General features: G+C 38.8%; 1 protein-coding gene across 1 annotated transcript; it reads left to right on the top strand.

Annotated features, from left to right (window-relative positions):
* Window positions 1-4,465: 4,465 nt before the first annotated feature.
* LOC134643531 (solute carrier family 23 member 1-like) lies at window positions 4,466-12,305 on the top strand. Its single transcript, XM_063495946.1, has 12 exons — window positions 4,466-4,513; window positions 5,407-5,541; window positions 6,709-6,866; window positions 7,520-7,679; window positions 7,901-8,082; window positions 8,828-8,948; window positions 9,030-9,186; window positions 9,266-9,519; window positions 9,682-9,846; window positions 9,930-10,038; window positions 10,133-10,228; window positions 12,073-12,305. Exons 1-12 carry the CDS (start codon window positions 4,466-4,468, stop codon window positions 12,303-12,305), a joined length of 1,818 nt encoding a protein of 605 aa, XP_063352016.1.
* The last annotated feature ends 1,878 nt before the right edge of the window (window positions 12,306-14,183 follow it).

The following is a 14,183-nucleotide window of genomic DNA, read 5'->3' as shown; positions in this document are numbered from 1 at the left end:
GAGGAAGACATGAATGACTCACTGCTCACTATCACAGCTACAAAGATGCATGAAAATGATAGCAGGGGATTAAAACAATAAAGTGAACTTTATGATAGCTGTCATCTGCTTTAGCTGTCTTCCCTACTCACTATAAACGTGGATATTGAAAAATCATTTTCACCTGTTTCACATGTTTACTTTATAGTCTAAGTTGTTTAGATGTTGTCCAAAAGTATTTTTGGCAAGTTATGAAATTTAAAAAAAAAATGATACAATGAAAATGAGCCTGATTATATACAATGCAGCCGTGGTGACATACACTGCTGCAGAGGGTTTCAAAGAGAGCGCACATTCTTTATGTGTTCCCTCGGGCTCATTGAGAGTGTAGTTGCTGCATCAATAAATATGACATGAAGCATTTGTGTGTGTGCCCTAAAGTCCACTAGCTGCATTTCCTTTGTTGTTTCTATGCCATGTGTTTACATTTCTGCATCCAGCCTTTTCCTTCCAGAACATGCCATCATGAGTATGAGAGCAGATTTGCATGCATGAATGTGAACACGAGTCTCAGTCACGTCACTGCTAACCGATGACTGAACGTAACGTAGATGCATCACTGCAGCTGTCACGTTTTAAACAGGGAAACATCATACAACACAGGATGATGTGTGTCTGGTCATCATCTTGTTGCAAGTGTTTTGTTGCAACTACAGTGGGGGAGATAATTTACTCTTTACCGAAACACCCTAAATCCTTGGTATTTGAAGCTTCAACTCACTCCACAGATTTTCTAGGATGGAGATCTGGAGGCTGGCTAAGCCACTCCAAGAGTCTAATGTGCTTCTTCTTTAGTCACTTCTTTGTTGCCTTTGTTACATGCTTTGGGTCACTGTGATGCTGGAAGACTAGTCCACAACCCGTCTTCAGTGTTCTGGCTGAGAGAAGGAGGTTCTCATCCAAGATTTTATGTTACATGGCTGCTCAATACAGTGAAGGCGTCCTGTACCCACAGGAGAAAAACAGCCAAAGGAATAATGTTTCCACCTCCCTGCTTTACTGTGGAGAGATGTTCTTTAGGTCATTCTCAGCATTTCTCTTCTTCCAAGCACAGCGGGTCAAGTCGATACTAAAGAGCTCGATTTTGGTTTCATCTGAAAGCAGCACTGGCTCCCAAGCCTTCTCAGAATCATTCATAAAACAGGTGTACATTTGTGTCTTCTTGAGCACAAAGACCAGCAATATTTCAGTCCATTACAATGTAGTTTGTTAACAAAGGTTTTGTTGGTGACTCTGATCCAAACTGCCTTCAGATCATTAACAGGCTTTGGGCTGATCCTCCATCTTTCTCATGTTCATCCTCACCCCCATGAAGCAAGATCTTCAGACCAAGGCCAAGTGATGGTCATTTGATATTTCTTCCATGGCCAAATAATTGATAGCTCTTTGGTCTTGCACATTGTACTGGAGAGGTTGGAATGGAAGAAACTGATTCTGTGTACGGAGATTAGGAGTATCTGTAAATGACTGGATGACTGATTTTAATGGGCATACAACCAATGTGTGGCAGCCAGAGTTCTAGCAAATTCTGCAAATCAATTTATAACTTTTTCTGTTATGTTTTTTCTCTGGATTTTTGGTTTATATTCTGTCTGCATCCATTGAAATGAAAGCACCATAAAAATTAGAGACTGTTTATTTCTTCACAAGCGAACAAACTTAAAAATTCAGCGGGGGATTAAATTCCCCCCACTGTAAATACTTGCAACAAAACGCATTACAGAAAATACTTCAGTGTTTTAATGATCAAAGAGCTCATATTTTACTTGCTCTATCCACACAAATTGACTGAAATGCTTTTCTAATCTCAGAATATAAAAAATTAATCTGCCTGGTAATGATACAAAATGATAAAGGGGCACTGCATATGAAAATGTTGCAGGGTGTTAATAATTTGCCGTATCGCAGCCAGTGACGTTAAAGCATGGTGTTCTGCAAAGAGTAATTTAGAATATAAATGACTTTCTAAGTGCCGTTGTGCTCGCGGAGCTCACATTGCGAGCACAGACACAGATATTAGAATTATCTCAAAGTGCAAAGAGCTTGCTTGTGGCGCTGCTAACTAAATATCTACACCCAGTAAAATGATTTCTCTTGACTTTGAGGTGGACCTGGTTTTATTATCCCGTAGTTCTGTTTCTGCTAGTGTAATTGCTTCAGCTCAGTCAGAATAGGTGAGACAACTGTGTGAACTCGCCATGGATTAGCTTTGGAAAGTAGGTGAGTCTGGGTTGCTATGATCTCATATCAAACACCTAAATGTTGCTGCTGTAGAGACAAAGCACAGCACTGCAATTGACCCTCTTTCTGTGCTTGATAAGATCATTTCTGTTACCTAACTGGACACTGGAGTCTGTTTTCATCTGATGACAGTGACATATATTGCCGAAATATATTGCCATACCTGGCTCAGCACATTAATCAACACTCACATTCTCTTCACTGCTTTGTGGAAAACGAAAGAGTGCTTGCTGGCATGAATCTTTTTATCTAACAATTTTGTAACCTGTAATAGTCTGTAATAGAAGTCTCACATGGAAACTATAAGCCATCAAATAGAATCTGTCAGTGTTATCTATGAGTTCAACATGAAATCAGCAAATCAAAGAAGAAAGAAAACAGTTTTTTCAACACCAGACCCACTGAGACACTAAAGCCGCACAGTCCTCCCCCAAATATCCTGTCTATGACATATTAATTTTTTGACGTTTCCCGTGAGTTTTCTTCGTCATGAGTTTAATCGGACAATCATTCACCTCGGTGTACTCTGATCTCAGCATTAAACCCTCAGAGAGGTGATGGGAACAGTGTCATCTTGTTAATATTGCACTGGGAAACATTACATCGGGTGCTGGTATTTAGGTCGATGCTACTTTGATATCGCATAGCTGAACATTACTGTCAAACAAACACACCCACTTACAGCAATGATAAGGCCCCACTCTAAAACCTGCAAAGGATTGCTACCACCCACAAGTGGTTTTATTGTTATGATTGGTGAGTTCATGCACCCACTCATATTCAAATTTGCCAGATTTATTTTATACTCGTACTCACTGCTGAACCTCCCATTTACATTTATATTTATACATTTATTTCCTCATGTTCTCTGTTGTAGATTTCCTTGTGTATGACTTTAGAATATCCTTTACTTTAATTCATACTTTGCCTCTTAAAAGTTTCATGCGTCATGTGCTTTGGGATGTTTGGACCTTGCCTCTTACCTTTTCCCTTGTATATTTTGCTTAAGGCATGAGACCCCAAGCCTAGACTCAGTGTTTTCCATCTTTTTATCTGCCTCTGGTGTTATGTATTTGGACGCTTTCATCTTTGAACCATCACTCCACCTCTCCACCAAGTTTCAGGATTTTTAGTTTATTAGTTTTCAGGCATTCTTGCTGACATACAGCAAGAATACAGCAGGACATACAGCTCTGCATGGCCACATTTCTCTCACATCTCTTTCTCCTTGCTGGGAAGTATATCCCCAATCATGCACCATCTATAATCATACAACATTTTATCACTATTGCTTGATATATAAACTACAAACTATAAATTGCTTTCTGTCAACTTATCAAAGCTTTTACTGGACTTTACGATTATTTAGAGTAAATTAGGTGCCTGGAAGTCAACCTTTTAAATTTTTATGCTTTTTGCATTAAATTATCATATTGGAACACAAGCCATGAATGCAGTTAAAGATTATCTATGTAAATAAAATCCATTCACTTATTTTCTTCCATTTATCCAATTCAGTGTCACAACATCCTCACTGTCATAGGGCAAGAGCTAAGGGACATCCTGGACAAGTCGCAGGACTAACACAGAGAGACAGACAATTAACCAATTAACATAACATGCATGGTACTCTCTTCAGAGTGCCTCTGCAGTGGCCTGGCACTCTGAAGAGAGTACCATGCAGACAATGGGAGACCATGCAAATTCCACAATCGCCCAGTGGATTTGACCCGACCTTTTTGCAGTGAGGAAATCCAAATTAGACGATTGGGCAAAAATTCCCATTAGCTGATGTCCAGGAGCAAAAAGGGGGGTGAAACCAGACCTTGAAAGCAAAAGTCTGCATAATTTTTAACTCACAGAAACTGGATAATATATGACCAAATACAATAGTCAGTGTCATTTATTTACCTTGTTCTCCTAACTTACTTTTAGCGCTAGGAAGTCCACATGGTTAAAAAATAATTAACACGGTTGCCTGCAGCTGAACTTAGTCCTGGGATGACCATAACAGTACTAGCTATAAATGTGATACTCTGAAAGGCAGACACTGCCAGTAAGACACCTTTACAACTTCCTGTCCACCTTTGGCTCCTTAACATGTAACAACTGCTTGTTAGTACATTGTTGTACATACAGTTCGGTTCATCTCTTGTTAGAAAATCTACTTCATTTTGAAAGTTCAATGGCTTCTGGGATGGACAGCAGTGGACTCGACAATCTTGCGTTTGATGTGAGTACAATAACGTATTTTTGTAAAAGATACCATTGCTTGCTTCTTTGAGCATTCTTTCTAAATAAGGTCAGCATCAATAGGCACCTGGAAACGTTCAGATTGCCTTTAACTGCAATAAGAGCTGCACTCTGTCCTAAGTGATCCAGTGGGAGTAAAGGGTGAGAAAGTTTTGAAAGTTTTGCAACCTACTAGTGCTTGCTGCAGTTTAGAGCACACACAATACACAAAATGGTATTTTCTTTTAAACATACGAGTCCAATAAAGAAATAAAATGTTTTAAAATGTCTGAGTCTGCATTCTATGGCATCTACTCTCTGCCTGAACGTGCACATAAAACCTCAAATTATTCAATGATTCAGTGTTAAATAATGAATATTTACAAGTCATAAAAAGCAGCTGAAGGCAGGTCATTACGCTAGTACAGTGCTTAAAAAAATTTATTGGACCACCTGTCATAAAAACGAGAATTCACACATTTTAGCATCTGTCAAAAAACTTTGTTTGAAAACTAAAATAATTTAATTTTTTCATCTGTTTAGCATCCTAGTCGAAAAATGATCATGTGATTTGCTGTTTTATTGTTTTGTTTTGTTTTTATAAAAGTGTAAATTTCAAAATTAATGGATAACTAAAATTATATTTTACAATCAAAACTATTATTACAGTTATAGAGCTTGCACATGCTGGTGGATTAACCGTTACAGAAACAACAATTATAATAATAAATTTCTTAAAGCACTGTATGTGCTCAGTAAAATTTTTGTTCCCTGTTTTTATATAAACTGGAAGTGAACTAGTCCTGAGATAATGATTTTTCATCTCCTTTTATTTTGGCATACTGATTTTTTTGTACTGATTTTTAAATTGATTTTTTTTCTATGATATTACAGATGGATGAGCAAATTAATGATCACCTCAAAGGAAAGGCGTGTAAAACGTCTGAAACAGATGGAGACAGAAATAAACCGACCTATTGTGTGACTGATGTTCCACCTTGGTACCTGTGCATTTTCTTGGCCATTCAGGTGTGTTTAATCTTGTGATTAGTGTATTGTTGTCTTTTTAATCCATTTATCTGTCATTTATAATCAGATCCAAAAGTTTTTGAACAATGACAGAGCCCCCTATTTTCAGAGGGTCAAAAGTAACTGGACAGCCACTTAGCAAGCAGTTTAAGGGCTGGATTTAGATTTGGTAGAATTTCCCTCTCAAATGAGATCCAAAGACATGTTTCTGCAAATAAAAAATTCTATAATTGGGCTGAAAATTCAAAATAAACCAGAGAAAGCAAAAACGTTAGGAGTGGTCACAACAATCTTAAAAGGAATCAATGCACAGGTCAACTCAGCAACATCAAAATTCCTGAAAGACCACAGGTGACAACTAAAGTGCACGATACGAGACTTTTTTTCCATGGTTAAGAAAAAGAACTTTAAGAACACTCTCAATGAGGTAGGTTTACCTCTGTGAGACTTCTTCATGAATGTAAATGCAAAAAGGTGCAGACAGATTAGACTTAAACATCTAACAGAGACTGAACAGTTCTGGAAAACATATGAAGAACAAGAGGAGCAGCTGATATCACATCATCTGTGAAGTATGGTGGAACTAATGTTAAGGCACGTGCATGAATGGCTGCTAGTGGTCACTAGTGTTTATTGATGATGTGACTGCTCATAGAAACAGGAGGATGCATTGTAAAGTGTACAGGGCTGTACTCTCTGCTCAGATTCAACCAAATACTGCCAAACTGATTGGCGAGCACTTCACAGAGTAAACAAATAATGACATAAAAGGTAAAGAAATTGGATATTTTTCTGTGGCAAAGTGTCTCAGGGGAGAACATTTTTGCTTTTGATGATATCCATGGGTTCTAGACTTCAGGCAGTCAGTAACTGCAAGTGATTTTCAAGTATTAAACACAATCCTTGTATTTCTTATTACATTAGGTTGTCCACTTACTTTTGAAAGTGTAGTGGTGGACAGAGATCCAACTGTAAACATCACAACAGCAGTTAAGGAGTCTAAAAGCAACCTCTTTTTGTTTTTGTACAAATGCAGAAAATGACCCCATACTGTAAGCGACACGGATGCCTTATAGGCCTTCTGCTCTCTCTGTTTCACTAATGTTGGTAACAGTGTAATCAGTGCCATCATTTTGTCATCATCATCACTGTTTGTCTCTTCTACAGCATTACCTGACAGCATTTGGTGGGATAATCTCCATCCCTCTCATCCTCTCAGAGGGCCTATGTCTGCAGCATGACAGCCTGACCCAGAGTCAGCTCATTAACAACATTTTCTTCGTCTCTGGCCTGTGCACGATTCTGCAGGTCATCTTCGGTGTCAGGTAATAGTGCTGCTGCTGGGTTATTGCGCTGCTTTGTATCCTTTAGGGATGGCCTGATATTGACTTAATAGTTAATACAAACTCTGTCTGCACAAGATCTTGCTGCCGTGGATGAGCAAGACCATGTTCAAAAATTCAGTAAAATTCTAATACTTACATAGATACTTTGTTTCTTTTACTAAAGGCCAATCACATTTTTATGACAGGAATTAATAAAAAAAATGTACTTATGACACGAATACATGTTAAGTTTGAAAGGTAGCTGAATTAGAAAGATTATTAAATAACAACAAAAAGAAAAAAGCAGGCATCAATTGGTGCTTGTAGTAAATCTCGCTACATAGCTTCTATTTATGGCATTAGCTTGCTGTTATGCCAAATATTATTAATATTGTCTTTCTGGACATGCAACCATGTCAGTACTATAGGGCACAAAGCTATGGGCTGTTAGCAAGACGTACAATGACTTTTTTGTGCACAGTATTGCATAATTTAGGCTAAAAACAAACAAGCTTACTAAAAAGAAAATTGAATCTGCTAGCTTGTGCTTAACGGCCTACTGTCTTCTTTTGTTAGCGTACCATGTGCTAACTATGGGTCTAACTAATTGTCTGTTTATCTGAAAGTTATTACTGTTTATGTCACACTTCTAGGCTTCCCATCCTACAGGGAGGTACATTTGCCTTGGTGACCCCAGCCATGGCCTTGTTGTCCATGCCAGACTGGGAATGCCCAGCTTGGACCAAGAATGCCAGCCTGGTCAATACCTCCTCACCTGTCTTCATAGAAGTGTGGCAGACCCGCATGAGAACAGTGAGCCAACGCAAATTCTGCGCATCCAAATCTTCGCTTAAAAGCACGCTAACAAAAACATAACAGCACTTCTGCAGAGCTCATGATTTATTCAGTGAACACATGTGGTTTGCACTCCAGGAAGTAACAAGTTGTACTCATTGTTTAAGTCTATCACTCAGCCAAAGAAAGCACGGTGACATTGATACTGATGTTATTGAACACTATGTTCCTGTCCACAGCTGCAGGGCTCTATTATGGTGGCCTCTCTCCTCCAGGTCTTGGTTGGTTTCTCTGGCCTCATCGGCTTCCTCATGCGCTTCATTGGCCCCTTAACCATTGCTCCAACCGTGTCACTCATAGGCCTGTCGCTGTACGACTCAGCTGGAGTGAAGGCAGGCAGCCACTGGGGCATTTCTGCTATGTATGTAACCATTCTGAAGCATCAGTATGGGTTTGAAGATTTTCATCCCAGGAGGTCACAGTCTAGACTTACATCAGGAAGTAAATTCTGCCTTGTCGTGGTTTAGCATACAGCCAAAAGCTAGTGATTTAAACATGCTGGTGTCTACAGCGGTATCACCAGTATCTTCCCATATGGAAAAGAAATAGTAAAAACTTATAAAAGACTTGCATCAGATGTGGCCTACTTCATATAGTGAATCATCTAAGGCTTATATGTGGCCACTTTCATATATTATTTTAGTAAGTTTTCAAAACATACAAGTTTCATTTATATAATTTTTCAAGGGATCTTGTATCTGTTTTCACTCTTGTATGCTTTTCATACAAGTTTCACACAAGACAGATACAAACTTCATAAGATTTATATATATCTTTGCCATATGGGTTTCCAATGACACTCAATAAATATGAAGTAATAATTTTGAGTAAAATGCACTGAAATATTTTTAAAAAATCAAAGATTTATTTAATCAAATACAAAAATCTTTAAGGAAAATCTGTTTGGTATCAAACAATCAAGTAATTTCATTCGACTATATTCCATAAAATGTAACAACTTGTACTTAGGTAACAAAATGACATGGGAATTTTACATGCAATTAAATTAGTTAAAGTCAGCAGTTTGTGTTGATGTTTTTTGAGTTTTTGAGTTGTTTTTTTTGTTTGCACATCCTCACCTTTTGCTTATTCTTTTCTATGCACAGGACCACAGTGCTGATCATCCTTTTCTCTCAGTATCTCCGCCGCATACCAATCCCTGTTCCTGCATACGACAAGATCAAGAAACTGCATGTCTCAAAGTTCTTTCTCTTTCAGATAATGCCAGTATGTTCTCTTAAAATTCGATTTCATATTTGATGTGGCAAAAACATACTGGCTCTAATACTAACGTTAGATGTTGATTAGATTCTCCTGGGCATTGCAGTCTCATGGTTAGTCTGCTACCTTCTCACCATCTATGATGTCCTGCCATCTGATCCGGATGAATACGGCTACCTGGCTCGCACAGATGTGAAGGGAAGTGTCGTGAGTGAGGCTTCTTGGTTCACATTTACTTATCCTGGTGAGTTCACAGGGAATTAAAATAATGCCAACAGACGTGTTCAGCAGTGACAAGCCTAACTGTTGACCTACCTATTCAGGTAAATGGGGGTTGCCAACTATTAGCCTGGCAGGTGTGGTTGGCATTATTGCTGGAATAATATGCTCCATGGCAGAGTCTGTGGGTGACTACCATGCATGTGCCAGGCTGTCAGGAGCACCACCTCCCCCCAAGCACGCCATCAATCGGGGCATCGGTATCGAGGGAGTCGGGTCTCTGTTGGCAGGGGCGTTTGGCACGGGCAATGGCACTACTTCGTTTAGTGAGAATGTGGCAGCCCTCGGCATCACCAGAGTAAGATACTGTGAATACTAATTGCATAAAATGTTCCACTCCGGAGTTTTATTATCTTTCAGCACAAGGATCAAGACTGCAAACCTAATTTATGAGTGAGGCTGTGAGTCCTGATTACCTGGGCAAAACATATGAACCGCATGATGTTTCATTTGGCAACAGGTGGGCAGTCGAACAGTGATTCTTCTGAGTGGATTTGTCATGATTTTGATGGGGATCCTGGGAAAAATTGGAGCAATCTTCACAACCATCCCTACACCTGTGATTGGAGGGATGTTCATGATCATGTTTGGAGTCATAGGAGCTGCTGGAATTTCTAATCTGCAGGTAAACAACCGTGCTAAATCCTTTTTTAAATCATTTACATTTTTGCTACTATCTGTGTTTTGCTGACACATCTTACATGGCAGTCCACAGATATGAATTCTTCTCGGAATATTTTTATATTTGGTTTCTCCATGTTTTCTGCACTTGTTATTCCAAATTGGATCATGAAGAATCCAACTTTTCTTGACACAGGTAAAATCACCATTGAAAATATCACTAAAAATAGTTTTTAATGTTAAATAAAAAGCAAATCATCCAAAATCTTTTGTGATACTTTTTCTTTCAGGTGTCAAGGAGGTGGATCAAGTGTTGCAAATATTGTTGACTACTCATATGTTTGTAGGAGGGTTCCTTGGCTTCTTCTTAGATAACACAATTCCTGGTAAGCTGAAATGGACGGCTTCTCTTGAATAATACAGACTTTTCATAACAAATGGCACAGATGTATTTAAGATACATTTATACCAGCATATCATTGAAGTATACTAGTCGTATGGCCCTGCTTTTGTGATGTTGCCTCCTTAGCATGCGTGTATGCTTGAATGTATAGGTAATTATATTAGTAATAGCTCTACTTTTTCTACTGTGACCTGTGAAGAGATGGCATCAGGGGACTGAAAAAATAGTAGATTTTATCGCAGCTACCTTGGGCAGGTCTCACTTGTAAAAGAGAGTTATCTCAGTGGGACTTCTTGGTAAATGCAGGTAATAAATACAATTAAAGCTGCAATCAGTGCGTCTCAGTGCATGCTCAGGGGTGCTGCTGTCGAGCCATGCTACAGCTCAGCCATGCTTTAGATGAGGAGTTTCATGTGGTTATGTGGATGTTTTAAGCCTGGGATGCTAATTGGTTGTTGCTTAAATTGGCTACTGAACCCACACACCCACCCACCCACCACACCCACTAGGTGGTGGTAGAGAATAACCACTAATTATAAGACACACTGCTGTATATCATGCATGGAACCACCAATAAAAGTTTCATGTACGTGGGATGATGATTATCACCTACTGTTGATTTCCTGTTGCCATAAGTGTGACCTCCAGAGTCTCCAGACTCTGACTCTTATCAAGCATGTGAAGTCTGGGGCTGACCGGACAATGTATACTTGAGATAAACAGCAATTTCCTGTTTCATTGCCAAAAATCAGAATTCAACATGGCACCAATGTCCCATCCTTTGATGAAAACTCAGTTTTCAAATTATAGTACCACTAACTGCTTAACCTTATAGCCTAATGCCATTTGTATCATATTTGCTACATGAGTTTCTGAGACCTCTATCTCATAATTGCCATAATTTCAAAATGTTATGGACAAAACTCATGGCATTTCTTGTTGCCACAAGTGGGCACTATGACTACCATTAAATATTTCCATTAAAATATCTTCATTTATATGGAAATATCAGAAAGAAGTCTGGGCCAGATTGAACAATCTATAAGTGAATGACAGCAAATTAAAATTCCATGGCAAGTGTTTGAAATTCACCACAGTGCCACAAATACCGCCTTCAACAAAGACTCAAAAAGTTTGCAATATGACATTTACCAGCTCTGTTGTTTAGACAAACCAAATATGAAATTGATACAATTACAACCCTAGGAGGAGTTTGAAAAAGTAAAACAACTGAATAATACAAAAATGGCACCAAAATCAATTAAAAATGACAGACTTCCTGTGTGGTGTCAATTCAAAATGGTAGAGTTACTAATAAATAAAGCTAACAGAGAAATGCAAAAGACCGCAGTCCCTTTAAAAGAGAGTCAATCCTCATAGGCACTCATGTTAAATGGCCAACCTCACAGCAGAAATTAACAAATTTACCGACAGCTAATAGTATATACATTGGAGTGTGGCTCCCTGGTGTTCTCCCAGCCTGAGGAGGTCACAAATAATCTGCCCCCAGTGCTGGTCTCAAGCCTGGATAAATGGGGAGGTTGTATCAAGAAGGGCATCCAGCATAAAATCTGTACCAACTCAAACATGCAGATCAATGTGTTGTGGCTTTGGGAAATAATGGAGAAGTCAAACGTATCTTCTTCAAACACACTATATGCAGTATGTCACCCCGGCTTAAAGTCATACACATATAGGAGCATAGCCACGTTTCAGAGACAGTTAGCTGACATATCAACAGTGACTGAGCTTGTTTTACACTGTATATGTGTACATATAAAGAAAGGTGTGGCATATTCAACTAACAGCCTTCTTCATACCATTCAGGGACTAAACGTGAACGTGGCCTCTTAGCCTGGGAAAACGTGGATCTTCAAGACTCTAGCAGCAGTTTGGAAACTGATGAGGTGTATGATCTTCCTTTTGGCATAACTTCTCACCTCCAATCTCAATCTTGGGCTCGTTACATCCCTTTCTGCCCACACAAGGGTCACAGATCTCAGTCGGAGGACAACCATGTGTCACAGAGCCCGGGGAGTGAGTACAGCACACGGATCTGAACGACCTTAAGTTTGCTTCTTAGTTTGAATCAAACTGCTTGTTTCTTACCAAGACGTGTCACAGAAAAGACTCTGGTGTTTAGACCGTGCATCACTGACTGATGGATATCTTTTAAATTGAACCATGTACTGGTTAGCTGTAAATATCAGGTGTATATGCATTTAAGGTAACTCTCTCTCTTTGCTTGATCTTGATTGCAAATAGAGATCTGTCCATCTTAAAAAAACAAAAACAAGAACAAGACAGTGGGATTATCTCTGTCAAACCTGCAGTCGCTTTATTTTTGATGTGCAAAGTAGATTTTGACAGTTTGAGCCTGTCTGCACCGAAAAGGAAAAAAAATATCTAAGACTCGGATTCTGTCAACAGCAATTAAAGGAGGACTTCAGAGCGATCAGAGTGTTACTGTGTGACACCATTACTCCCAGATCTTCCAATAACCTGGTGCTGGTCACACAAACACAAACAGAAAACTGGAATAATGTGCTTTTCTTTCTTCTCTTTGAAAGGAAATTAAATTTAGCCCGTGGATAAATTTATTATCACACAGCACCATCTCCCCATTGATTCAGGCAGCTGCTTAAAAACCCACAGCAGCAGCCCCCTGAGCTGTTATTGTGTTTCCTTTAGCGAAAACAAACACAGATAACACATCTTCTCAATCTCCCTGCCTTCCATGCTGTCATATCTTTCTCCCTCTGTATTCATTTCCTTTGTCTAAGCAACTTTGACAGACAGGTGGGATATGGTGCAATGCTCCGATCTGTAGAGCCATCAGTGTTCCCCGGGGCCTATTTTGACCACAAGTCATTGGTTGGTTGCACACCCTAATGTTATTTCAGGATGGCGTGCTAGAACGAGGCACTGAGCGTAATTTGCACTTTAGAAATCTCGCATTTTCTTTGACTGGATGTACCTCGGTGGGAACATATTGCAGAATATTAAATTTTGCACAGTGTTCTGGAAAGTGGAGTTCCTCTTCAGTAAGTCACAGTTTTGTGCCAAACTGTAGCAGGGATCTGCATATCAGTGGCATAAAAAAATGATAACTTAGCAATTCCCACTCACTGACGGGATTTCAACCCTGAGGAATCGCCTTTATTTTCTTTTTCAATCATCAGCGTCCCGTGACATGCCCTGCTTTATGAGATCTATTGTAAGCTCTTGAAAGATCAGATCTCAAATGCCAAGTTTATATTTTCTGACACAACTATCACTGCAAATGGCGTTTCAGTGGAGCAGCGTGAGGCTCAAAGAGAATCCATGGGAAATAAGATAAGATAAGATAAGATAAGATAACCTTTATTAGTCCCACACGTGGGAAATTTGTTTTGTCACAGCAGGAAGTGGACAGTGCAAAAGTTATGAAGCAAAAATTAGAATAAAATAAAATAAGAATAAATACAGTACACAACTGTACAGAATAGAATAAAATAGAATACTATATACACTAGAATAAAATAGAATAAAATATACAATAAGATAAAAATGCTATATACAACTGAGTAAAAATAGAAAAATAGAAAAAGTAAAAATAGAAAATGACTGTGCATTTATCGCCGGTAGATAGAGCCACACTGCGGGCAAAAGCTTGACACGATGCTGGTTCATTCATTCATTGAAACGTGGTAAATAATAAGCATCCAGTGAAAGTATGTGAAGTATATGTAAGCTGACCTAATTTATGGGCTGTAATTCCATGGTAACTGCTATTTTTCTGTTTATAAGATTCAAGCCCAACATAATTATACATAATTATGTGTGTAAATGAAACATAATTATGCCCTGAAGGTCATCATCAGAGAGTATTAAATGCTCTGAATTGTCAAGAAAATAAGAGCAAGGACATTCATAAAATGTTGTGTTTCCATAACTGT

The sequence above is a fragment of the Pelmatolapia mariae genome, linkage group LG15 (genome assembly GCF_036321145.2).
Source record: "Pelmatolapia mariae isolate MD_Pm_ZW linkage group LG15, Pm_UMD_F_2, whole genome shotgun sequence".
Taxonomy (NCBI): domain Eukaryota; kingdom Metazoa; phylum Chordata; class Actinopteri; order Cichliformes; family Cichlidae; genus Pelmatolapia; species Pelmatolapia mariae.
Note: the sequence above shows the minus strand (reverse complement) of the source record. Positions and strands in the feature narration are given on the sequence as shown.

Bases quoted from the DNA above. Each gene is read 5' to 3' on its own strand.
- LOC134643531 (XM_063495946.1), top strand. From the start codon at position 4,466: ATGGCTTCTGGGATGGACAGCAGTGGACTCGACAATCTTGCGTTTGAT. The intron at 8,949-9,029 runs GTATGTTCTCTT...GATGTTGATTAG, and splicing joins TTCTCTTTCAGATAATGCCA to ATTCTCCTGGGCATTGCAGT. The intron at 9,847-9,929 runs GTAAACAACCGT...CTTACATGGCAG, and splicing joins CTGGAATTTCTAATCTGCAG to TCCACAGATATGAATTCTTC.